General features: G+C 36.4%; 1 protein-coding gene across 1 annotated transcript in view; it reads left to right on the top strand.

Moving 5' to 3' along the window:
- Window positions 1-25309, top strand: part of Ell2 (elongation factor for RNA polymerase II 2) — a 78244-nt gene extending 52935 nt beyond the window's left edge. Inside the window, exons 5-12 of the mRNA XM_005326147.4 lie at window positions 4322-4581; window positions 9444-9568; window positions 9714-9801; window positions 11753-12320; window positions 14968-15034; window positions 18354-18525; window positions 21303-21347; window positions 21440-25309. Of these exons, the coding sequence (XP_005326204.2) occupies window positions 4322-4581; window positions 9444-9568; window positions 9714-9801; window positions 11753-12320; window positions 14968-15034; window positions 18354-18525; window positions 21303-21347; window positions 21440-21556 (1442 nt within the window). The 3' untranslated portion in view covers window positions 21557-25309. The remainder of the gene's footprint in view (window positions 1-4321; window positions 4582-9443; window positions 9569-9713; window positions 9802-11752; window positions 12321-14967; window positions 15035-18353; window positions 18526-21302; window positions 21348-21439) is intronic.
- Window positions 25310-25616: the final 307 nt, after the last annotated feature.

Raw genomic sequence — 25616 nt, 5'->3', positions numbered from 1 at the left:
TGAATGAATAGAGAAATCATTTAGCACAAGGTATCAGCTAGCGCTTTACCTGTGGTTATTCATCTGAGTCTCATGATCACTCTAGGAAGTAGGTTATGATTATCTCTTCATTTTACAAATCTAGTTGTTGAGCTCAGCAAATAGCAAATGATATAGGCATGGCCTCGTGAACATGTTCTTTTCCTAAAACAGCAGGACATGCCCCTTTAGTTCATAATTGACTGTACCATGTAAAATGACACCAAAAGCTCACCTATGCTGCCTCAGTACCTGCAGAACCAGGTTTCCTTCTGCAATGTCAGCCTGGGTGGAGGCAAAAATGAGAACAATGCTGTCCTGCTGTGGTACAGTGGTGGCATGATGCCACACCAGGCCTCTCACAGCTGAACTAGGGCACAAACCCAGCTTACCGGATAGAGACTGTGCTCTTAGAGGTCCAAGGTCACCTGGCCTAATCACCAGGAATATGAGCTCCTGCAACCCTTTTGTGAGCTGAACAAAACAATACCTATTTGCCTAAGAGGAGCAGAGCAATTTTAATCTAGAAAACAATACTTTTATTTCTTGAGTAACATTTTCAGTTCTAGTCATGACATTTATGTCAGGGTGAACATTACTGTATTTGTCTAAGAAAAAAATCACTAGTCATCCTGACTTCTGTTTTACCAGTATCTTAAGTCTACTTATAACTTACAACCTAAATTCTGGACTTTTATGAATGGCAAATCTTTTTATGTACTAATATTTATTTGGGAATTTAAAATAACAATCAATATTATTTCTAAGATTCTATTTGAAACTTTCCCTCACCCTCCTTAATTTCAATGAGTTAACACGTATTTGAATGACTAGAGAAATCATTTAGCATTGTAATTTTCTCAATTATTAAAGAGGTATTTGAACCAGATAATATCTAAAGTCTTTTATAGTTTTAACATTTTGTGCCTATTGAGCATTTATTTATTTATTTATTTATTTATTAAATAAACCTTTTGAAAAAGTGAACACAAATGCCAAATGGTGGGTATGGATTCCATTGCAGTGGATTATGTATTTAATCATAAACCAGGCTGTGTCATCAGCACAACCCTGCTGATGTTTTTCAAGCCTCAGGTCTGTGTTGCCAGGGTTTGTGGTCAGGTTCCTTGGACCAGAAAAGCAACTTCAGAAGATGGCTACAGTCCCTCCTCTCTTTCTGATGGACTGCTTTAACCTCTCTCTTTCAGATTGTTTACCCAGAGCCAGTAGATTGAGGGAGAAACATTTTTACCATCGCATAAGAAAGGGAAGAGTTAGAAGTGGACTCCTTGTTATGAAACGAGTTAGATATAGTCCCAGATTGCCCAGCCCTGTTGGTACCACTGCTGCTGTTTATAAAGGAGCCCAGGGAATTGATTAGCAGTTGAGTCTGGAAAGAGAATTAGATTTTTCCCATAGGCTTTATTAGAAGGGCTTTTCTGAGGCAAATATTAAAAATAAAAATAAAGCCATTCTGCCCACTTTAAACCTGACATTTTCTTGCTTTTCTCTCTCTCTCTCTCTCTCTCTCTCTCTCTCTCTCTCTCTCTTTCTTTTTAGCTTCTCAATTCTCTAAATATTTCTATCACCAATGTTTTCCTCATCTGTAACCTATCTTTTCTTAAACCCAAGGTCTTCCTCCTGGTTGAACAGCACAGGAGGAATGAGGAGGTAGCAAGCAAGTGATCAGTGCAATTTAGTGACCCAGTGTATCTGGGTTGTTCTTTCAAGCACTTGAAAAAAAAAAAATGGGTTACGGCTTGACTGTCTAAAAGGAAAAGGAGATAAAAAGTGAAGTGCATATATTGGGGGTAAGGGATCCAGAGGGAGATGACAGCCTGTCACTAGGCCCAGCTCTGTTTTTTCCCTGACCAGATTCTCATTTCCCATTAAACATCATACCTATTCCCCTCTTAGGGGAGTGTTAGCCTCCCTTATTTATTTCTGCCTGATTCTGGGAAGGTGGGGTTAAACCCCAGACCTTGGAGCCCCTCTGAGGCCAAGGAGCAGAGACAAAGAGAGGTTCAGAGGAGGTGGGGAAGCTGGAGCACAGCAGCAGTGCTCTCACTTTGTTTTTATTTTTATTTGCCTTGCTGGCTTGAATTCATTCCAAATGATCCATCAGTCAGCTTGGTTTGGAAAGGAGTGAAACAGGTTTCTTTCTTTTGCAAGACTTGGCAAGTGTGGAATTTATAGCATTTCCTATATTTTTATGACCCCAATCCTATCTTTTTCTCACAAATTCCTGTTAAATTTTCAAAGAATGGTAATGTTAACACTATTACAACTGAGAAATGTCAGGTTGCAGAGTTTGAGTTTAAAATTTCATTTTAGAAATTTCAGTGTGTCTACAGAGTATGAATACTGGAGAATAGTAATAATTCCCATATGGCAATATGGGAAAATATAGCTCTGTTGATTCCTACTCCTCTGTTTATTTGCTGTCTTGTTCTCATTCACTCTGTTATCAAACACTGATTCATAATCTGCTGATAGAGAAAACAACTATAGTCCTTCCCTCATGGAGTTAACAATCTAATATGGACCAATAGCAAAACAAAGAAGTACAATGAGAAAATTTGGATGTCAATCATAGACCATCCCATATGCTAAGTGAGCACTTCACCATTTGAGCATATCTCACTGAAAGCCTCAGATACCTCATCTGCGAAATGGGGGCAATGTTCACCTTTTCAGATTACTGAAAGATCTAATGATGTAATGTTTATGAAGCTGTTAGCATACTGTCCTCACATAACTGATGCCTGGTAAATATTAGGTCCCTTTGCATCTGACATTGATCCAACTGTCTCTAAATTACAAAAAAAAAAAAGAAAAAAAATAAAGAAATCAGATCTATCTCCAAAACTCCAAGTAGTTTAATAGTTTTTCATATTATTAGACACAGTCTCCTTAATGGTGAGTTCCTTTGTTGTGCAGTACTTTAATCTGATATTTGCAACCAGTTATGTCTGAATAGTAAAGAAACATCCTAGTTGATAGAGGTTTCCAGAGAGTATTTCTCCTTTTCCTCTTACTTGAGATAGGATGGTATCAAGAAACCGCCAAGCATGGGGAGCCCAACATGGACAGAGTTACTATTCATTAGAACTGATTCACCCTAGGCCACAGCTCATGAAAATTGCTGTAATTATTCATTGTTTCTAGTTGTTAGTCCTGTTCCTAATGTAATTGCTCCACATTGTACATTATTACTAGTTCTTCCCCCACTTTTAACCAGAGGGCTTGGAGTTGGGCTTAATGTGACCTAAAGGATCTGAAAGATTCTAACTCAGAAATCATAAAAAGAGGGTCTTATACATTTCATGCTACTTTCTGTCCCTTCAACAAGGAATGATTACCAGGGTCTTCGGTAACCAGTCATCTCTGGGTAGCTTCGCACATACATGTTGTATCGTGTCAGCCCACACATTTTCTACAAAGTAGCCATTTGCCAAGTGTCAGTGTTCAGTCCAAACAGAAAATGGGTTACCCACATGAACGGCCCTGGTCCATTAGGCAATGGCGTGAAGGCCTCCTTTGTACTATTTTCCATTCCTCCAACCATCATCCATCCATTCCTTTAGTCCCAGCTCACAGAGGGCAGATCTGTTTGTCTGCCTCTCTGAAATTGTTTAGTTTGTGGGTTGGTTGATTTTATTTATTGGTTGGTATTTTCTTTTTGTTGTTTGTTTTCTGTTGTTGTTGTTTTGATTTTTTACTTCTAAAATTTGTTATGACTTTTTGAAAAAGAATATCATTACTAGATCCCTGGTGGATGTTGACTCCTCTCTCAAGGCTTCTGAATCTGTGAAATTATTAGTCACCCAGGCTAGCCAAGAACGTGCTCTTAGTGAGATTGGACAGGTTTTTCTCCTATTACCGTGTTCACTGTATTCCTTTCTGCTGTTCAGAAATGTCATCTAATATGCAGATTTAAGTTCTATAAATTGGACAGGTAAGCATGGGAATTATTTTCATTTAATATGAAAAACCTATAATCTAACAATTTCTAGACTGTTACATTTGTGTATATAATTATTATCCATGTGTAGCCTAGTAGCCAAATAACTATAATACTTATTTATTTCAAGAAATGATTTCATCAAAAGAAGTCCTAATTTTAGGTCATTTATTTAGAATACTTTTTGTTTGCAGGTCTCTATAAAGTAAAAAGTGAAATAAAGTGACCTTTATTTCTTCCAGAAATGAAAAAGTACCTAAATCTGAGTTGTGGAACCCAAAATGCTCATTATATTATAACCCTCAAACATGTAACATTGTCATTTCCACTGGACTTTAGGGAAAAGAGTGCAAATTCGGAAAGCACCTCAAGCCATCTCAGATGCAGTACCGGAGAGGAAAAGGTCAACCCCCATGAACCCTGCAAATACAATTCGAAAGACTCATGGCAGCAGCAGTGTTTCTCAGCGGCCATATAGAGACAGGGTGATTCACTTACTGGCACTAAAGACCTACAAGAAACCTGAGCTCCTGGCTAGACTACAGAAAGATGGAGTGAATCAAAAGGACAAGAACTCCCTGGGAGCAATTCTGCAACAGGTGAGGGCATCTAGGGAGAGATCCTTCTGTATAACTTCTTGTTGAGAAGTTCACTAAGAAGGTTTATTATCATTTAATCTTGTTATTATTGTAATAGAGAAATTCAGAGTAATTTGATCAATGGTGTATGAAATATATAATTGCCTAATATTAAGTTAAATCATCTTTTTTAAGCATTTAGTCAAAAACTAATTGAAATGTGGACTTATCTTCATGTGTATCAAACAAATTTTACCATAAAATTCCATTAAGAGTAGGCAAGGGGCTGGGGTTGTGGCTCAGAGGTAGAGTGCTCGCCTAGCATACATGAGGCACTGGGTTCAATCCTCAGCACTATATAAAAATAAAGATATTGTGTCCACCTATAACTAAAAAATAAAGATTTTTTAAAAAAAGAATAGGCAACAAGTTCTCTTCTGCCTTTAGTCTCAAATCACCTAAACTTTTGCCTTAATTTTCATTTGTTTATGTATAGGTAAAGTTATACAGTGTATTTTGTGGTCTTTGGTAAAATCCAGAATATTTTTGCCACTACATAATTTAGAATGTCTCCTGCCTTGAATACTACTTGCTACCCTCATTGCCCTGCCTTTCTGCCACCAAGTGTGCCAATGTCAGTCCCATGTCTGCATTAAGTTATGTGTTAATACTCTGAGCAGTATTAGCTGTGATGAGTTCCCTTGCAATCACAAGCTTAAGTATAATAATAAGCCATTCTTTCAAATTAAGTCAATAGTTTGTTAGATTGTTAATTTCCTGCATTTTTCATACTGCCTTCAGATCCACCATACATGTGATCCATCTCTGTTTTTTCTAAAGCAATAACATTTCCAAATTTAAGTTGTTGTTAAATTTCATCATTAAAAAAAAACCTATAGGCTTTCATCTGTTTTTCAAAGAATAACACTTTTAAGTCTGTTTTTTATTAATACATTTCTTATATTCAAGATATAATACTACATGTTATAAAAGAAAAACCATCAACTCCAGTTCAGGATTAGCCATCCCCCTGTACACCTCTGTCTGCCTCAAGGATCTTTATTAAATCCACTGAACATCTTTTAGAAACAATTTAAATCTATATATCCCATAGAAGGTTTAAGAGCTCCAAAGAAAGGATGAAAGAAAAAATGAGGATGAGAGTGTGTGTTCAGTCTTACATTTGAGGCAGTGAGAATCAGGTTACATTTGACAAAACATTTGGTACTTGCACCTCCAGAAAGGTTATGGATTACCTTCTAGGTTAATGGATGGAGAGGGAAAAATAATGGCAGAAGGGGTTCTCATAGAGGCCAATCATAGTTGTATGGTCATATGTATGTAGATAGATATATCTAAAAATGTAGATATACTTGACCTCTGAGCAATTGGGACATAGAGTTATTAGGATTGGTTGGTAGAATCTAATGTAAAGACTCATCCTTGCTGTATATTAGAATACTCCAGGGAGCTTTTTTTAAAATGCCAGTGCCAGAATTCCACCCCATAGCAACGAATCCAAGGGTCTGAAAATAGGGCCTGGGCACTGATATTGTATAAAACTCTTGAGAAATCTAATGTATGATATGGGCTGAAAACATAGATACAAGGGTTACTTACATCTGTCATTTGGGGGGCATTTGCTATGTGCTAGGCAATTCACTTGTGCAATCTCATTTAATCCTCAGAAGGAAGATAGCAAAAGCATATTTAGAATTTTTACTTAAAACAATTACCCTCTTGTCTCTTTTCTTGAACACTCCTGATAGCTAACATAAAATGCATTGTGCACCAATGAAACTGACTAAAAGTAAGCATGAAAGAGAAAAGGAAAAAAAATAACAAAATACTTAAATCATTCAAAAATTGGTTGGTCTGTCCCAGAGAAGCCAGCTGGTAAACAAGTGGCCTAAAATGATCAGTCATAGTTTTTCTTTGTCAATAAAGATATCTGCTGATTCATTGCTTATATAGTTGTTTTTTGTACCCTGTAAACATTATTAATTCATCAAAGTAATAGCTATCTAAGGTAAACTAAGCTGCTAGCACCTAGTGAAATTTAAAAGCTTGTACCTGAATTTTAAAATGCTTGACATCCATCAGGAAATCTGGATTGTTACTAAAATGGTATATATTTATAAAACTTTTTCTTAGAATGATGGTTTTCCTGGAGAAAAAAATAAATTTTAGAAATCAGAAAAGCAACTAGATAAATCTGAATAATGTTCTTCTTAAGCTTAACATTTGGCTATTTGGCTCAAGCTTAACATTTATTCTACTCATTTTAAGTATAATTGGCCTTCCGTATCTACTGGTTCCATATCTACAAATTCAACCAACTGTGTATCAAAAATATTCAAAATAAAATTACATCTGTACTGAACATACATACTTTTTCCTTGCCTTTATTTGCTAAACAATACAGCATAACAATTATTTAATAGCTTATCTATTATATTAAATATAATAAGTAACTTAGAGATTATTTACAGTATATGGGAGAATACTAAAAATCTATACCACTTTATATAAAGAACTTGAGTACCCAAGGATTTTGATATCTATGGAGGTCTCAGAACCAATTCCTGTGGATACTAAGGCATGTCTGTACCTGGAATGTGCTAGGTACTGTTCTAAATATTGGAATCCCAAAATGACTCCGACAGATGATCCCTGCCCTTCTGGAGTATATTTGGACAATTTCAGGAAGAACAGGGAGTTTGGGGGCTCTGGGAAAGAGACCTGCTACTTCCAGCAGGGAGTTCAGGGAACCTTTTTGGGCAAAAGACAGGAACCAGAGTCAGTACTCCTGAAAGTCTAGAGGAAGAGAAGGTTTGGTGTGTTCAGGGTGGAACAGAGAAGAGGATAGAGAGACCAAATTTCAGAGGACTTTTTATGGTCATAGGTGAGGAGCTCAGATTTCTTTTGAGTGAGGAAGGAAACCACTATAAAACTTTAAGCAAGAATATGCTGTAATCTGATTTATACTTTCAATAAGGCCACTCAAACTTCTGTGGCAAGAATGGCTTGGACAGGGGGAGGGGTGAAAAAAGAGGATAGAGGTGGGGGTGGAGGTTCAGGCAAAAGCTGAAGAGAAAGATTACTTACATAAGCCTGCTACAGAAATCCAGATATGAAGAGTTAGTGGCTTGGTCTGGTGGGAATGGTGGCGATATTTTATCAGATTAGATATATTTTGTAATAAGACTTGCTAAGGGCCTTGGTGCTAGGAAAGAGTGAGGGAAAGATTGGAATCTGTGATTATAACTAGGCTTTTGTCCAGAATAGCTGAATAGATATTCAACCCCTGACTGAGATAGGAAGGGATGGAAAAGGAACAGGTATAAAGTGGTGTGGAGTGGTGGTCAGAAATTCTATCTTACATCGATTCTCTTTGAAAGATGTCCAGGTAATTGCACATGAATAGGTAATTATATACAAGGGTCCGGTGTTCAGAGAACATTTGAGTCTAGAGCCATGAATTAACAGCATATAAAGAGGGCACTGAAAGTCAGTGGACTAACGTCATCTTAGAAGGAGATAAAGATAATGAAGACAACAGGGCAGAAGGCAAACACTGAGCATTCCATCCTATAGAGCAGTGAGCAAAGGGGACTTAAGAAAGAAAAGGTGCTACAGGAGGAGAAAGAAGGGTAAGAATGTCCTAGTACAGAAGCCTAGAGAAGGGATTCTGTGGGGTAGGTGTTGGCATGTGTAGTGCCAAGGATAGTAGAAAATCAAGGGACTATTATATTTTTTCCACTTAAGACACTTCTGATAGTATGTATTCTATGTTAATTTATTTGCAAATTTGAATTTTCAGATAAGTGTACTGTGTTCTAGTTTATACCAATTTTAATATTAGATTACTATTCAGCTAAGCTACGAGAAAAGCATAAACTATGCTTGATAGTACTTTTAAAAGACACACTAAAAAGTCAAGTTATTTATAAAGAACATATCCAAAGTAAGTGTCAGGTAGGAGTTCCTAGCCTTAAAAGTTACTTTTGGTTTGGCACCTGAAACCATGCATTTGTGTAGTTAATGGATTATAGGCCTTGACACTCTAGGAATTGTAGTTAAGGGATAGGAAAAGATTACATTTGGGGATAAACCATTTGGCTAATAACAGTTATTTGGGTTTTTCTTTAGTTTATATTTCCGTTTATCGGTTTGGGGGAATTTTAAGGACTGGGTTCTTCAGGAGACCTGGCAAATAAAGGAGCAAGCTTGGTTATTAAAAAAAAAAAAAAAAGACATGGTTATCAGAATTGATACAATTTATAAAGGCAGTTTCTGTTGCTAGCTGAAAGGACACTTTTGTAACCCATTTGGACACTGTTTTCTTCTTAATACAAGTGATTGAGGATTTTTTTTTCTTGTGGTGCTGGGGATTTAACCCAGGGCCTCACGCTTGCTAGGCCAGAGTTTTACCACTGAGCTCATCCCCAGCCTTGGTCAAGGCTTTTTATTATGACTCAAAAGTAATTGAGTTAATAACAGGAAGTAAATAATGATGATATAACTCTTTAGATTCCTAGAAAACTTTATTTAAAATTTGTTCCCCCCATTTTTTCCCCTAATGTGTGCTTACTATTTGATTGGAAATTTAACAGTTCAGTAGCCACCCAGGAAAAAAACATTCAGCTCAGCTTATAAAGTTTTAATTCCTTCTGTTTTCTTTTCTTTCTTTTTTTTTAACCTTCTCAAAATGAAGTTTTGAAATAAGGATGATGAAGAAAGAACAGCATTTTTAAAGATCTGGCATGTACAAAGTAGCAGTCCCTTTGTGGCCAATTGGTTTAATTATTTTTAATATAAATCCTGAAGATTACCTTTTTTAGCAAAAATATCTAATGATCTGTCTTTACACCACACATTAGGTAGCCAATCTGAATCCAAAAGACCTCTCCTATACTTTAAAGGATTATGTGTTTAAGGAGCTGCAGCGAGACTGGCCAGGATACAATGAAACAGACAGACGGTTATTGGAATCAGTGCTCTCTAGGTAAGCTTTTTCCTTTTAATACAAATAATTATTTTGGTCACTGTTATTTTAGTGTTGAGGTGGAAAAGAAAGGCAAGGTTGAACTTTCTATCATGAACATTTTAAAGTTCTCTTTAATTACCTGGAACATGTGTGTCCTTTACAGAAAACTAAATTCATCTCAGAATTCTGCTGGCCCCAGCCGTTCAGAATCTCCCATATGTTCTAGTAGAGATTCTGCATCCTCTCCTCAGGTATGTCATAAAATTATAAAACCACAGAATTGACATGGAACTCAGGGGACAGCTATCAGGTCCTCTGATTTGTAAGTGAGGGAAATGAGGCCCAGAGACCGCACAGGTTGCCTTCGTAAAGCCACCCAGCTAGTTCATGGCCAAGCTCAGCCTAGAACTCAGGTCTCAGCTCTCATCCCAGAACTGTCCCCTCTGTGCAGCACTACTGGTCAGATTACTTAACACATACCTTGCTTTCCATTTTTAAAGTTTACATTTTGTTGAAACATTATCTACTTTCTAATTTGGTCACTAGAAGACTTATCATGTTCCATTTAATTCACAGAATGTATGGAAAATTAAAGATATTTAATTTTGTCTGAAGCATTTTCTAGAAAAATATTCTTGGAGAAAATGTATTTATAATAAGCAAATAATTTTTAAAATTATGGCTTTCTCATATATGTGTTATCTTAATATTCTTTTCAGTGGGTTCTAATCAAAATACTCTATTCCAGTTTAGAATACCCCTGAGAGATATAGCCCATCCCAGAAAAGGTTGGGCAAGCCCTGGGAAGCTCTGGAGTTCCAGCTTTCTGGTTCTCAGCTCACCAGCTAGCACTGAAACTTCCTGAGAGAATGAGTTCTCAAGGAGAGTTTCAGTGTCCAGACACATTGGACAGACAGTGGGAAGACCTCCCCACCTCCTATTGCAGACACAGGGTTCTCTTTCTCCTCTCTTTCCCCACCCTGCAAGACCCTGCTCCTAAGAATTAGGGAGAAGCAGACAGATGTATAGAAAAAAATAAGCTTGCCCTGGGCAAAAGGCTATTCATACCACAGAAAATGTTAGAATCCTATTGTGAAGGAAGCAAGGGGGTGTGGGGGGAGCATTTCCATCCTTGCACATATATTGTGTGTGGAAGCCTCATTTTTAAAAATATTTTTTAGTCATTTATGGACCTGTATTTAATGTATTTATTTATATGTGGTGCTGATAATTGAACCCAGGGCCTCACACATGCCAGGCAAGTGTTCTACCACTGAGCCACTACCCCAGCCCCTGAAAGCCTCACTTTAATGCCAACTACTAAAAAGCTACTTCTCTTCTGATCAGATTACATACCAGGTACCAAGTAAATGGTACTGAACTGAAAACAATAAATTAGTGGGTTTATTATCTATTATTTTCTTTCAAGCTAAAATATAAGCTATAACATTACATTTAAACATAAAAATAGACTTACGTTTTATACTTTTTGAGCTTCAATACTATTGCTACTACTAGATTGAACTAATATTAGCATGATTTTTAAAGTATTTCATAATTTTAATGGATCAGTTATGAATTTGCAGTTACCAGTTTAGAATATGATGAAGAGACATGTAAAATTTTAAAAATTAAATAGCTTTTTAGCAATGATAGAGATACTTAGAGAAATTACCCTGAAAGTGCTAGCTGTACTCACTCTAAAACAGATGAAATGATAAATGATAGCCAAAATATTCATAACTGGAGCATTTTAGAACATTAGAGATTAACTGGGCATGGGCATCTTCCCTTTTACCTGAACTTCTTAGTTCTCAGTCAAATGGTAAAAATTGCTTTCTCTTCTTATTTACTAGAACTGGACTAATGTGGAGGGTAGTTGTCTCTATTTAATAGTGGTCTAATCCTCATAAATCAGCTTAGTCTCTTAGGAACTTAGAATAAGACTCATAGTCAAAAATAATTGAGTATCTCCGCAAAATATATATTTGTCAGGTTCTGCTTTTGACATTAGACATTTAAATTTGTTTTCCTATTGGTTTGGTTTGGGGCTTTCATAGGGTTTGTTTTGTTTTTGCTTAAATTTGGAGAAGGGTTAGTATGAATAAGAATACTCAGTTGTTTAACCAATCATATATATATAGTGAATTTATTGGATTTTATTGCAAACCAGCTCACTTTTTCCTTCCCCCCTCCCTCCAGAAACGACCTGTGGATTCAGATTTCATTGATCCTTTAGTGAATAAAAAAGCTCGAATATCTCACCTGACAAATAGAGTACAGCCAACATTAAATGGTCATTTGAATTCCACCAGTGACAAATCTGCTGCAGGTCTCCCGCCACCCCCTGCAGCTGCTGCCATCCCCACCCCTCCACCGCTGCCTTCAACTCACCTGCCTGTCTCAAATCCTCCTCAGACTGTAAATTCTAACTCCAATTCCCCTAGCACTCCAGAAGGCCGGGGGACTCAAGACCTACCCGTTGACAGTTTTAGTCAAAATGGTAGTATCTATGAGGACCAGCAAGACAAATATACCTCTAGGACTTCTCTGGAAACCTTACCCCCTGGTTCAGTTCTACTAAAGTGTCCAAAGCCTATGGAAGAAAACTATTCAATGTCTCACAAAAAGTCCAAAAAGAAGTCTAAGAAACACAAGGAAAAGGACCAAATAAAAAAGCATGACATTGAGACTATTGAAGAGAAGGAGGAAGACGTTCAAAAAGAAGAAATTGCCAAGCTGAGTAACTCCAGTCCAAATTCCAATGAAGGTATAAATGAACTGAAGAACATACTATTCACAAGTCTGAAATTATACTGCTTATAATTAATAATGTACTTTAAGCAAATCACCTTCTGTTTAATTATTGATCTTAATATTGCACTTTTTTTTTTTTTTTTGGTACCTGGGATTGAACCCAGGAGCATTTAACCACTGAGCCCCATCTCTAGTCCTTTTTATTTTTGAGTCAGGGCCTCAGTAAGTTGTTTAGGGCCTTGCTAAGTTGCTGATGCTGTCTTTGAACTCATGATCCTCCTGCCTCAGCCTCCTGAGTCACCGGGATTATAGGCATGCACTGCACCATCATACCTAGCTAAATTTGCACTTTTAAGCAGATTTTTTTCTTTAATTTTATACTGTCATTTTTAGTTTCTTTTTCATCAACTGTTACACATAATTTCCATATTTGTTAGTAAGATAATGGCATTTGAAAGTGACCCTGTCATCTTCCAGAACCTCCTTTTAGAAGGTAGACTTTGATACTCTTCTCCACGTTTGTTAGGACATTGTACATGTCAGTTATATGCCTTATCATGACGATTATATGCCATTCTTGAACTGATTTAACTAGGCACACAATTAGCAATAGAAATATTCATTTTTTCCTTTCTCAGAGAAATGGGGGGTCACCCCTGCTTTAATTAATTTTAGCATAAGAGAAATGTTATTATACAACAGTCAAGGTAAAATTATATTTGCAGATCTATAACATCATCTTCATTTGCAGTGAAAGCAGTTTGCCTTTTACAAGGCTATTAGCTATTATTAGCTAGATAGATACTAAGTTTTTATTTTTTGATGGGGAGGTTGTTTTCACCCTTGAGGTTCTGTTTTAGAAAGCTAATATCTATAGTTATTCATAAAATTAACCCAATCAGGCTTTAGGAAACTTAGAAACCAATATCTAGGGACCTGAGAAGCTTAAAATAACTTTACCTCTAAAGAAAGCTAAGCAGTAGACAGACTGCTTACCTAAGGCATACTAATTTTGAAAATCTAATGACAAATTTAGATTTTTCTTACTTACAAAAATTATCTTCTAAATTTAATGTCTTACATGCCAGCACATAGAAGATCCAAATCTGTCATTTAGCATCACTGCCTGTTTTAAACCCAGATATAACTGACCATTTTACCGTATACAGAAAAGCCCTGATTGTTTCCTTTTAGTGGAACTTCAAAAGGAGTTGTAGAATACAATTGCACAGTGACTTGTTTACCTGGATTGCGTATACTGAATGGCAAAACATATCCGTTGAAATATTTAGATCAAGTTGTACTATAGAATGGCCTGAGAGGTAGGCATAAGCTTTTTTCCCCTCCAACACTCTTGTCCTTGAATTTGTCAGGTAAGGAAAAGTCATGGAAGAGTAAAACTACATGCTCAAAGTTAATGAGCCAGGTTCGCAGGTATACTCCACTCTCCACGTTCCCCACCCCCAATGGGTGATCCTAAGGCACTGCCTAGTGCCAGTTGGACTGGATTCCAGTGTGCTGAGACCTACAGCACAGTCTTGAGTATTCTCAGACTTTGAGACCTGAAAAGGCAGACCTGGTGGTCTCTTTGCATCCTTCCCTAAGGGTATGCAGAAATGCCTTTCAGAGCAAGTGGGATCCTCAAACCAAGGGAAGATCTGACCCACATTCTCGATATATGCTGGGATTTCTCTGGTGTCTGTGGCAAGGGAAAGTGTACTGCACTTGATGCTGTCCCTTGAAGACTCAGGCTTTTGTACAAACACATGCTTCTGTACTCAAACTTGAATCAAATGTGTGTAGCTAAACAATTAGCATAGCTCTATGCAATTTATTTAGTGTACTTTGCCCTTCAAAATATATGCATTTATTTTATAGTGAACATACATGTTTTGCCAACAGATTAGGGTTTGAGTTATTAACTATACTTTGAATGATTAAAAAAATTACCCCAATGAGAAGTCCAAGCATAGCCCCTAGAAATTGTACATTTAAATAAACGGAATACTGAGCACTTATATATGTTAATTGCATAGTCATGAGTGACTAGGACTTTTTTTTTCTTTTGTTTCTAATAATAATGATCTGTTTCATATAATGAGGAACAAAGATAGAATATATATCAACATTCAATAATACCTTATTTTAAACTGATGGGGAAACTTCCTACCCAGTTCTACTGACTACATATAAGAAAGGGGAGCAATAAAAATACAGTGACCAAAGCAATCTGCTACCTGACTTTATTGTCTCATCTGCCTTGTTTGAATCCTATGAAAAGTAGATGTTGATGTAAAATTTGTATCTCCCATTGTCTGGCTGCATCTGCCACCACAATCTTTGAATTGCTGGGCAGATGCCACAACTGTTGTTGAAAGAATAGAAGAGTGACCTTGGGTTAAGATGGAATTCCTTTATTGTGCAGACACTGCAGTAGCCAGGGTGCTTTAAATGCCTGGCGTGGGTTCTGCTGGCGCTGGTCATAGGGCCTCTATTGTTTGTGTTCAATTGTATTCCTTGCTCACTGTTGCTTATTGAGATGGAAGAATAGAATTTGAGGAAAAGTGTTCCAGATGTTTCTAATCTATTTTAGAATTACAGGCATTTGATAACCATGCTGGTTGATGAACGCTCTGATTTTTTTTCTTTTTCTTTCATAGGAGTTAAAGCGGGTTGCACTGCCTCCATAGAGCCTTCTTCAACAATTGAACTCCCAGATTATTTGATGTAAGTTCATCTGTCTGCCAATGGAGAGAGCTGTTTAATTTTAGAAAGTTTGCAAATTCTTTTTCCCATAATTTGCAAATCAAAAAAGTAAGAAATTCTAGAAATAGAGTCCTGGAGCCACCCCTGCAATTGAAAGGCTGCCATTAAGCCTGCTTGTCCCAAATCCACCCTTGTCTGCATGAGCAGGTTGTGCCTCCCCCTGCTCTGAGCTGTGTTCGTTGGCCTTAAGTATAGAGAAGCCTGTCCTTTGTTCCAGGGCCAGGCCAAGCTTTTGATTATGGAAGATTTCAGGGATCTAACTCTTCAAACTGACAGTCTGTCAATGCACAGCCATTCACTCAGGCCCCCCAAAGGGATGGTATATTATTGACAAAGTGCTTGAACCTCTGCACTTAATAATACAAAGTACAGATAAGTTGGGTTTTGTTTAAACAATTTTCTGCCCTCAAATTAAGAGAATAGTAAAATTTGGTTATTTCACTTTAGTATCAGTTATAATGTTTTTCTTGTTATGACAACAAGTTGCAAAACAGTAAGCCAGGGACATTTTTGTAACTGGTTATCACAGAAATTGTAACGTGGACACATAATTCTAGCTTTTTTTACAGAATAAAAGGCTTCTGTAAGGAGAAAATAATTAAGTTGCAAGAGCCTGGAAAAATGAGAGTGAAAGAGCAAAGAGATCTGACTGCAGATAGCTTTGAAAATGAACAAATGTGCAAAATAACTTGAATGGAGAAAATAGCATCTAGGCTGTATGAACATTTTTCCCCCTATTAGTGGCATCTAATGGTGAATAAAGTTAAGCTATGCAGGTTAGCCTTGCTCATTTCCAGAGGAGAGAACATTTTAGATTTGAAGTGTGTTGTTTCTGCTTAACAGTAGTCTGAAAGCTATACTTATTGGGGAGTAAGACCACATGAAACCATAATGCTGATTATCATCTCTTAACTAACAGGAGCCTGAGAAACTGTGCTGAGTACTCTGTCATCTGAGGCAGTGTGTGGTTTCAAAGTTCTGTGGGGGAACCCTTAAAAGTAACCACCTCTGAGTGACCCAGTAAGGGTTAGTGGTCTACAGCCAGGCTTCCCAGACAGCTCCTGGCTCCATTGCTGGGGGGTTCCTCTCTCCAGCTGCTCCTTAAAAGTCTTCTGAATGTTGTCCCCTCCAGGATGCTGCTTGATTGATCTCTGATGGATTTTGAATCCCTCTTTTATCATAGTGAAAAATACTCATTATGTATGATGAAATCATGTAAGGAGACTCAAAAATATTCTAAACTTTCCCCATGGATTCAAAGCTGTTGCTGTGTTTTGCCAACCTAATTAGTTAATTCTATATATATAAAGCTTTTTTAGGTTACTGGTCTAAGGATGGTTGCTGTTCCTACCTCAGTGCATCTCTGTGTTAGTCACATTTCCAGTGCTCTGATTTATGCTTCATTTATTTAGATAAAAGCAACTTATTTTAACAACAACAAAAAAAAGTTTTCATATAAATATAGCAAATTATCTAAAAATAATGAGAAAATTACCTAAAACACAGAACTTAAGTTGCCTCTTAAGAAAATCAAAAGAACTTAGTATAAAACTTAAATGATTAGCCTTTGAATAATTCATACTTAACTACAATGTTACTAATTTTTATAAAATAACATTTTTAAATGGTTGTTCCACAGTATTACTAATTTTTACACAATAAGACTACTTTTGTTACTTGTGCTTGTGAGTTATCCAGGTTGTTTAAATTTTTATTCCATCACTGCTTTAAGAATCAACTGTAAAACTATAACAATTTTGTTAAAAATAGTGAAATGGTTTTTGTTCAAATGCCAGTATAAGCAAATAAACAACACCATTTGGGGCCAGTTTGGTATTTTTCCCTAAGGAAATTGTTAAATGAAATACTGAGGGTGTGATTTTGAGAACATGGGATAAATATATTATACAACAAATTAAATGTGAGTTTTGAGATTGGTTCAGCCATTTTGCTTATCCCCAGAAACCTCTTTCCCTGGGGGCTCCCTCTGGTGTGCAGTCAAGGCAGCCCATGTCTAGGAGAACTGTTTCCCAGCTTGGCTGCCTGGGCTCCTTTTACAGCTAAGGCAACAGCAGGGCAGCTCTAAATCAGCATACGACTGCTGTCTCAATTACACTTAGAAAATTAAACCTCCACACTGTCTAACTCAGCATGAATAAAAATATTAATGAGGACACTAAGTTTGCTCACTGCATCACTTTTCTCGAATTTCCAGCTAGGCATCTATAATAGAGCAATTTAAATAAAATGGCTAAGATTATATAAAACCAAATGGAGAGGACTCAACTCCAAGATGTTACACAGTGAAAAATAAATGTGTATCCCAGGGTACATCCCAAAGCTCCTCCATCTGCCTGAAAACCTCAATTTTTTTTTTTTTTTTTTTTTTGTCTAATAGTCAAGAGAATTTTGCATTTTGTGAGAGGAGCACAGAGTACAAAGAACCAGGTCAGATATGATCCCAGTTCCCAGATCCACAAATAATAGTTTTAATATTAAAATGTCTTTAATTTAAAAAATTATAAATAATTCCCTTTTTATATTTTTTATATTTGCCTAATCAGAAATATGAGGAAAGAGGTAAAGAGAGCTAGCTGAAGACCCTTTGTTAAGGAGTTCTGCTTGCTACAGTTTTGAAAGGCTAAGAGACAGGCTCCCTCATAAAGCAGTGGATCCAGGGACAGCTTTGACCCCAGCATTCTAACTGCAAGACATTTTTCTGGTGTCTGTTAATCCATCAAGTCTTTCTGTCTCTGTGCAACTTATAATAAATGGGCTGGCCTCTACCACTGGTGTGGTAGTGAATTGTTTAGGGTAAAGAAGAGTTCAGGAAGCCAAATCTGTGTAAATACTTTTTTTTCCTTAATGTAGTTGCACTTTAATTCTGTTGCCACTATATCTTTTTCACATTTGCTCTCCTTCATTGAAGTTTTTAAACCCTCCTGTGTGATCTTTTCACTTGGAAGCTTCTGACAACAGAATAATGGCAGAGCAGCATTAAATACAAATAATGCATACATGGATATAGTTTCTGAATATTTGGTTTAAATCTCAGACTTGAGGGGTTGGGGTTGTAGCTCAGTAGTACAGCACTTGCCTTGCATGCATGGGGCACTGGGTTCTATCCTCAGCACCATGTTAAATTAATTAATTAATTAATTAAAGATATTGTGTCCATCTGCAACTAAAACATACATACAATTTTTTTTTAAATCTCAGACTTGTGTAGTCATATTGGTTCTATAGCTTCGCTCCATTTATATTCTTCTCTTCTCATTAGAAAATACATTGCTATTGTCTCCTATGAGCAACGCCAGAATTACAAGGATGACTTTAATGCTGAGTATGATGAGTACAGGGCTTTGCATGCCAGGATGGAGACAGTAGCTAGAAGATTTATCAAACTGGATGCGCAACGAAAACGCCTTTCTCCAGGCTCAAAAGAGTACCAGGTAAATGGATTTGTTCCTAGATGGACAGACTTTTACATTTTACTCCTTTCTTTTCCTACTGTACCCAACCCCAGCCATCCCACTGACCTTTAGAACAAGTCCTCTTACTGACCAGCATCTGCTGCTTTAGGAAACTAAATATTTTAAGCACTTCTGAAATCAAATAAACACAGCAGAAAATCTTTGTGCCACTACAATATAATATATAGTGTACTTCTTAAAAACAAACCAAATACAACTAAGTAGGGGAAAAATGGATCTTGGGATACATTTCAATATTTGATTACATTGCCCACTCAATTTGGTGCTTTGCTCCAAAACTATGCTATTTCAAATAAATTTTTTAATTATTATTTTTTAAAAACCTAGTCTGAGCCAAGCATGGTGGTACATATCTGTAATCTCAGTGATGCAGGAACCTGAGGCAAGAGGATTATAAATTCAAGCCAGCCTGGGCTACTTAGGGAACCCTGTCTCAGAAAGAAAAGGACTGGGGAGTAGCTCAGTTGTAAAGCCACCCCTGAGTTCAATCCCAGTGCCACAATCAGTCAACAAAATAAAAACCCCAGTCTGACATAAATTAGGGACAATACAAACACAGAATATAAAGGAGGTGAAAACTACAGAGATTGGGGTTTAAATGAAGACAAGTGTGCTATTTCCAATCATTTGAGAGCCTGATGCTTGTTAACCAATATTAGTATGTTTTTGCTTTGCTACCTTACATGGTAATATAACTGTAGCTAACAAAAAGCAATAGACTCCTGACCTGTCTCCTGATTTTTTTTTAATTCTTAGCAAAAAAACATTGATAGAAATTAATACTTCCATCCTTGTGTAGGCCAGATCACTTTTTCCCACTTACAGCCATAGAGGATGTGGTGCCTCTCTCCCAGCCCATTGCCACTATTCTGACTGCAACCTGTGTGAGAAAATGATTGTTTCCCTACAACAGGCAAAAGAGCCCAAGAGCATTTGTGTTCTAGAGATTGCTTATGTCTTATAATAGTGGACATTAATCTCTTCAATAAGCTGGTAAGAGGAACCTCTTCAATAAGACTTTGGGAGAGGAATCAGTGTTTGTGGGTAGGAAACGTTAGTGATATAATAAGTTTGAGGTTTATTTTTTCCCTATATAGTTATTTTCCAATGTACATTATTTTACTTAAACTAAAATGTAATTCCCGTTAGCTCTGCGTTTGATACTTGTGTGACCTTGGGCAGGTTACTTAATGCCTCTTTGACTCAAATCCCTATCCACAAAATGGAATAAGGATAGGGTTGTTGTGAGTACTAAATGTAAGTAAGCACTTGTCAACTGCTCAGATCCAAGTCTGATATCTGGTACATGAGGACTAGCTAGCTATTTTTGCCCAGCTACATGATCTTCTCCCTGCCCCAGTGGATGTCACCACTAATGGCTTCCAGTATATTCTTTCAGAAGTGTGTATTATATGTGTGTGTATGAAATGCATATATGTATGTATATACCCAAGTAAATTTGCATATCTAATATATTTAATTGAATCTACGATTTCTTCAGTTATAGGTTGCATTATTTTATTATGTCCAAGTAATTTAGAGCATGATACGTTATTGTTTATCCTGGTTTCATTAAAATGAAAAGAAATTCAAGTCTTAAAAACAATGAAATTTTTAGAATATATTAGTCATTCTGTTTCTCCTTTTAAGTAAATGCATTCAAATTGTCCATATTATTTTGCACTAAACAATATAATTTATCTAAAAATATTTTTGAGGGGCTGGGGATGTGGCTCAAGCGGTAGCGCGCTCGCCTAGCATGCGTGCGGCCCGGGTTCGATCCTCAGCAGCACCACATACCAACAAAGATGTTGTGTCCGCCGAGAACTAAGAAAAAATAAATAAATATTAAAATTCTAAAAAACAAAACAAAAAAAAAAAAAAAAAAAACAAATGGTATGACTCTACTTTGTGTACAACCAGAGACATGAAAAATTGTGCTCTACATGTGTACTATTAATTGAAATGCTGTCATGTATAACAAATTAGAATAAATAAATTTAAAATAAAAATTAAAAAAAAAAATAAAAAAATAAAAATAAAAATATTTTTGAGAGGTTGTGAGGGGAATGAGAAAATAAACAAGGAGAGAAATTAATTACAGTAGATGGGGTAGAGAGAAGATGGGAGGGGAGGGGAGGGGGGATAGTAGAGGATAGGAAAGGTAGCAGAATACAACAGTTACTAATAGGGCATTATGTAAAATTGTGGATGTGTAACCAACGTGATTCTGCAATCTGCATTTGGGGTAAAAATTGGGAGTTCATAACCCACTTGAATCTAATGTATGAAATATGATATATCAAGAGCTTTGTAATGTTGTGAACAACCAATAAAAAAATATAAAAAAATAAAAATAAAAATAAATAAAAATATTTTTGTATCACTACATAGAATATTTCCATATGTTCTAGTGTTCTCTTATTATCTTTTGTATAGATTGATGAACATTTTGATATTGTTTGCCATCTTTTGCTTTACAGACAGTACTGCAGTGAATAACCTTGCATATGCACCATTTTACTCAGGGACAAATAAATCTGTAGTATAAGTAGAATTGCTGAGTCAGTTTTGCATTGACTGTTTTGATAGCTGTTGCCAAACTGCTGTCCATAAAGATGTACCAAGTTATATTCTTTCATTGCTTTATATTCTTTCATCCTCCCTGAATACATATTAGCTATTATGTTGCCAAAAAAATTCAACTTTTCTAATTCTGATTTTTAATTTTGTAGAATGTTCATGAAGAAGTCTTACAAGAATATCAGAAGATCAAGCAGGTAGATATCATCACTGTTGGTTTGTTGACTTGTGGTTGAGAAATGTTATAAATTTTGTAACCTAATTCCTCACTTTTTTTCCCTGCCTGCAGTCCAGTCCCAATTATCATGAAGAAAAATACAGATGCGAGTATCTTCATAACAAGCTGGCTCACATCAAAAGACTAATAGGTGAATTTGACCAACAGCAAGCAGAGTCATGGCACTAGGACTCTGCTTGGACCAGAAGATGTGAATAAACTTAAGCTTATTTATTTAAAATTCCAAATGAGTTGCTCTAGATTCTAAAAAGATGAAACTTTGCCTGTTGAAAGTTTCAGTATTAGTAAACTTGAGTTACTTTTTTTCCCCATTTTACTTTGCTTCCCTGCATTTTAAAGCTGCTTTTTCTGGTCCTTTTTCCCTCCTTTCAAGACTTGTGTTTGTTAATAGAAATAATTTTTTAGATTTTGGGGATCCAGTGTCTATACTTAAAATCAGTTTTTTCCTTGAAAACTTGTGTTTGTCATTAGAAATTATTTTTTGTAGATATTGGGGCTCCAATGTCCACACTTAAAAGTTGTGTGTGTTTAAAAAACAAAACAACAGTAATGTGCAAGGTGAAATGCTTTTGGATAAACATAAGCCTATTTTCTGACCTTTCTTAATGCGAACTCTTTGCCTTAAATGGTAGAATATTTAGAAATTTGCACAAAATACAAAAAGAATTAAAACATTGTTTTGGAGGGTTAAAAATAAAGTTGTATGAGTATGTTTTTGTGTATAATTTTATACACAGGTATACAGGCTAACTTGATCTGAAATATTAAATCCGCCCTGCAAGTTAACCCCCCATTACAATGGTTGCCTTAAGGTGTTTGCTAGTTGTGTACCTAGTGTGGTTAATCATTAGCTACACTGCTTCCCAGTGATTAGAGCAATGGGAAGCATACTGTGGCCTACCAGCGTCTGGAAGCATGTGCCCAACCTGTATGTGTGCAGAGGTGATGTGGATGTGAGCGTGCATGAAGGAAAAAAGCTGCTACTCTCAGTAGGCCAAACGCTCAGGTTAAACAACTGACGAGTGTTACTGTAGGGTTTGTTTTTTGTTTTTGTTTTTGTTTTTTCCTGTCAAATTGCTACTTCTATTGTGAAAGACAAAAGCATTTCCATTTCAACAGTTTGTCAGCTTTATTAATGTTGGGCAAAAATTGATATGTTATAAAAATTAAACAGATCTATAGTTTTGGGGCAAAATGATAAAATTAAATGTGTAGGTAAACTATTTATATACTGCTATAAAGTATTTTTTGAAGAGAGATATGCAAAGAAGCTATTACCTACATGAGATGTATATTTAAAGATTTTTTCATCCTGGATGCCAGGAATATAAAAAAAGAGCGGCTATATTTAACCATAACATACTGTGATTCATCAAACAGCACAAACTTTCATTTCATGGAGTTTATCTGTTAACGTTGATTTAAACTATCACTTGTTTTATCATGTGGGAACATAAGTTATGTGGTCAAAAATATAAGGATTTTGAACTAATGTTGATTCAAGTTGTGTTGTCTTATTGTATTGTCTTTTCAAAGTGCTGCCAGTTGAAAAGGGAAGCATTATGTTTACAAATCTGTTTTGAAATGTTTGCCAAAATTTTTGGTAGTATCTTTAATAAAGATGTTTGTCTTCAGCATCCAAGAAAACAAATGACTTTGTCGTGTATCACTGTAAACCAGAACATGTTGGTATCTAGGAGACATGAGAGAATATGTAGATTTACTTTTCTCTTTGAAGTTCTTTCCCAAACATTGACTAGAACAATTAGATAACATACTTAAAGTACACAGACTATACAAAGAATGAACAAGACTCTTTTGCAACTGTAAAACATTGAGGCAGAAATTTGATTTCTATGCAACATGGACTTCCTAGGAAATTCTGTTTCTTTTAGCCCTGAGATCCTTTGTGCTTTTCCTTTTACCTCAGATTTGGTACAATCATTATTAAATATTATTTCTAACTTTCAGTTGAAAAAACAGAAAAGCAGTGTATCTGGGAATACATTTGATCCTCATATTTTTATGATAGCATCTCCTGATGGGTTGGCGATAGGTAACTACCTCGCTAGTGTTATTTCTTAGGCATCTTGGCCTTTTATTCAAGGATTGTGTGCTGCTATTTGCTGTGAGTAATGTTTCTCAAAAGCAAGATTCTTGGATCACTTTCATTACCAGCAATAGAATCACTGGATAAAGCCCAGGTATCTGCATTTCACACGTTTCCTGTCTATGACTTTTGTAAGCTAAAGTATGAGAACCATTGACTTGGATGTAGCCTTAATCTTTCAAGCTTTTAGATATTGAAATCTTAAACTGAAGGCCAACTATTGACTTTTTTTTTTAAGTCCATTCCTATCTGCAGGTACAAATCCCTTTTTTCCTCTGCATGATCTGAGGCAGCACCTCAGTTGTTTCACTGCCAACTCTTACTTAAGAACCTGTTTACAAATAAAATTTCCAGTTGGTGAAGCATTACCAGTTGGAACTCCTCCCCACCTCCAGCAGCACATCTTCTGGTTTACAAGTTGGGTAACAGTGGAAGCTGGAAATGCTTTGTAGAAATCCAGCATTGCACATAGACTTGACCACATAGCAGTAAAAGCCTTAATTCAGATTCTTGGCGTATACACTGGACAGATAGTTGCAAAATGTGGTGTCTAAATGTTGCAAAGTTTAGAGCTATAAATCTCTGGATCTATTACTCCAGATTGCATCCCTTTTGAAGATGAGCACGAGCCCATTAAAATATTTATAATCACTTTTCATCCTCTACTGCAAGATTTTTAGATTCGTGCAAATGAGTGGCCACTCATAACAGTTATTCTAGTGGGAGAATTTTGAGGAATACTTAAGTATAAAATAGCATTGTCAAAATTAGAGAATGTGTTGGGCAGGTGGAGGGGTTGGTTTTGTTTTTGGTTACATTTCATCTAAAATCATTTGAAGATTTTACCAACACACTGATAAAGCAACTTCATGTTGAATGAGCAGCTAAATGAAAACAAACTGAAAGAACATTAACTACATGTGTTTATTGTTATTGTTTTAATGTGGGAATTTCATCTCTTGTCTTGTTTGTTATTTATTCCCCTTGAGATACTTTAGAGGGACTAACTTTCAACTCTTTTAAATAGTTAAGAGATGTTCAGTAGTTGCTCTCACAGGAATTATTGGTGTGGTCAGTTTTATCATTGCTCCATGGATTGATAAAAGTTGAGTATTATTTTTGTTTCCTCTCTGATTGATCTTACAGCCTTTGTGGGTGTTTTCTTAAAGTATTTCACCTTATTTTGTTAAACAGATGCACAGTTGGATGGTGGTTGCACAATGTTGAAATGAAGATTAGACAAAAATGGTCCAATGGTTCCAACACTCTCCGTGGGTACCTCACACTTTCTAGGTGTATTCTTTGCTTCTGGAACATAGCTGAGACTCTGTAGTCAATTCATCAGCAGAGTCAGTGTGCTTGGTACATGCCTCTACTACTTTTGAAGTTCTTACAGTTTATTACTTGCCCAATTGTTATGAAATCTTTTTCTTACGTGTACTGGATAGGGAAAAAAATCACAACCAGCACTTTCAGAGAAATGTTTTGGAAAAGGATATTAACTGACAGTACTGAATGAAGGCCACAAAAGATGTCATCTCTGTAACCTGAAAATTGATCCAGCCTCTGAGGTTCATGTCGAACTATTTCGAAGTGTTAAAACACACACACACACACACATACACACACACACACACACACACACACACACACACACACACGCTGTTTCTCAGTTGTTCCACCCAAACCATATTAGGCCTCTCAAAGGTAAAATGTCACAGGGGCTTTTCAGTTGTTACTGAGCTCAGCAGCTGTAGTGGCCCCTGTTGTTCTACTCAGATTTCAGTTCAATAAAAATGTTAACTTTGCAATTCTGGTACTTATTTTTCTTTTGTCTCATTTCAAGGCTCTTCACTTTATCTTTAAAAAAAAAAAAAAGAATGAAGCATATGACAATATATCTGATGCCCTCATGTAAATTATGGTCCTGGGATAGAGCATACTTGTCAGTGACTCTAGGAAATGAGAACAGGGTCTTTGCTCCAGGACTCTGCCTGTTTTATAAAGGAGGTACATGCCTTCAGAAGCACCATCACAAGGGAATAACAACGCTGTTTACCATGGGTGGGGGGGTCGGGGCTTCTGAGTTGTTGCAGTTTTGCATGTGTCATTTCATTC

The sequence above is a fragment of the Ictidomys tridecemlineatus genome, chromosome 1, assembly GCF_052094955.1.
Source record: "Ictidomys tridecemlineatus isolate mIctTri1 chromosome 1, mIctTri1.hap1, whole genome shotgun sequence".
NCBI classification, from domain to species: domain Eukaryota; kingdom Metazoa; phylum Chordata; class Mammalia; order Rodentia; family Sciuridae; genus Ictidomys; species Ictidomys tridecemlineatus.
This window is presented reverse-complemented; position numbering and strand designations above follow the sequence as displayed.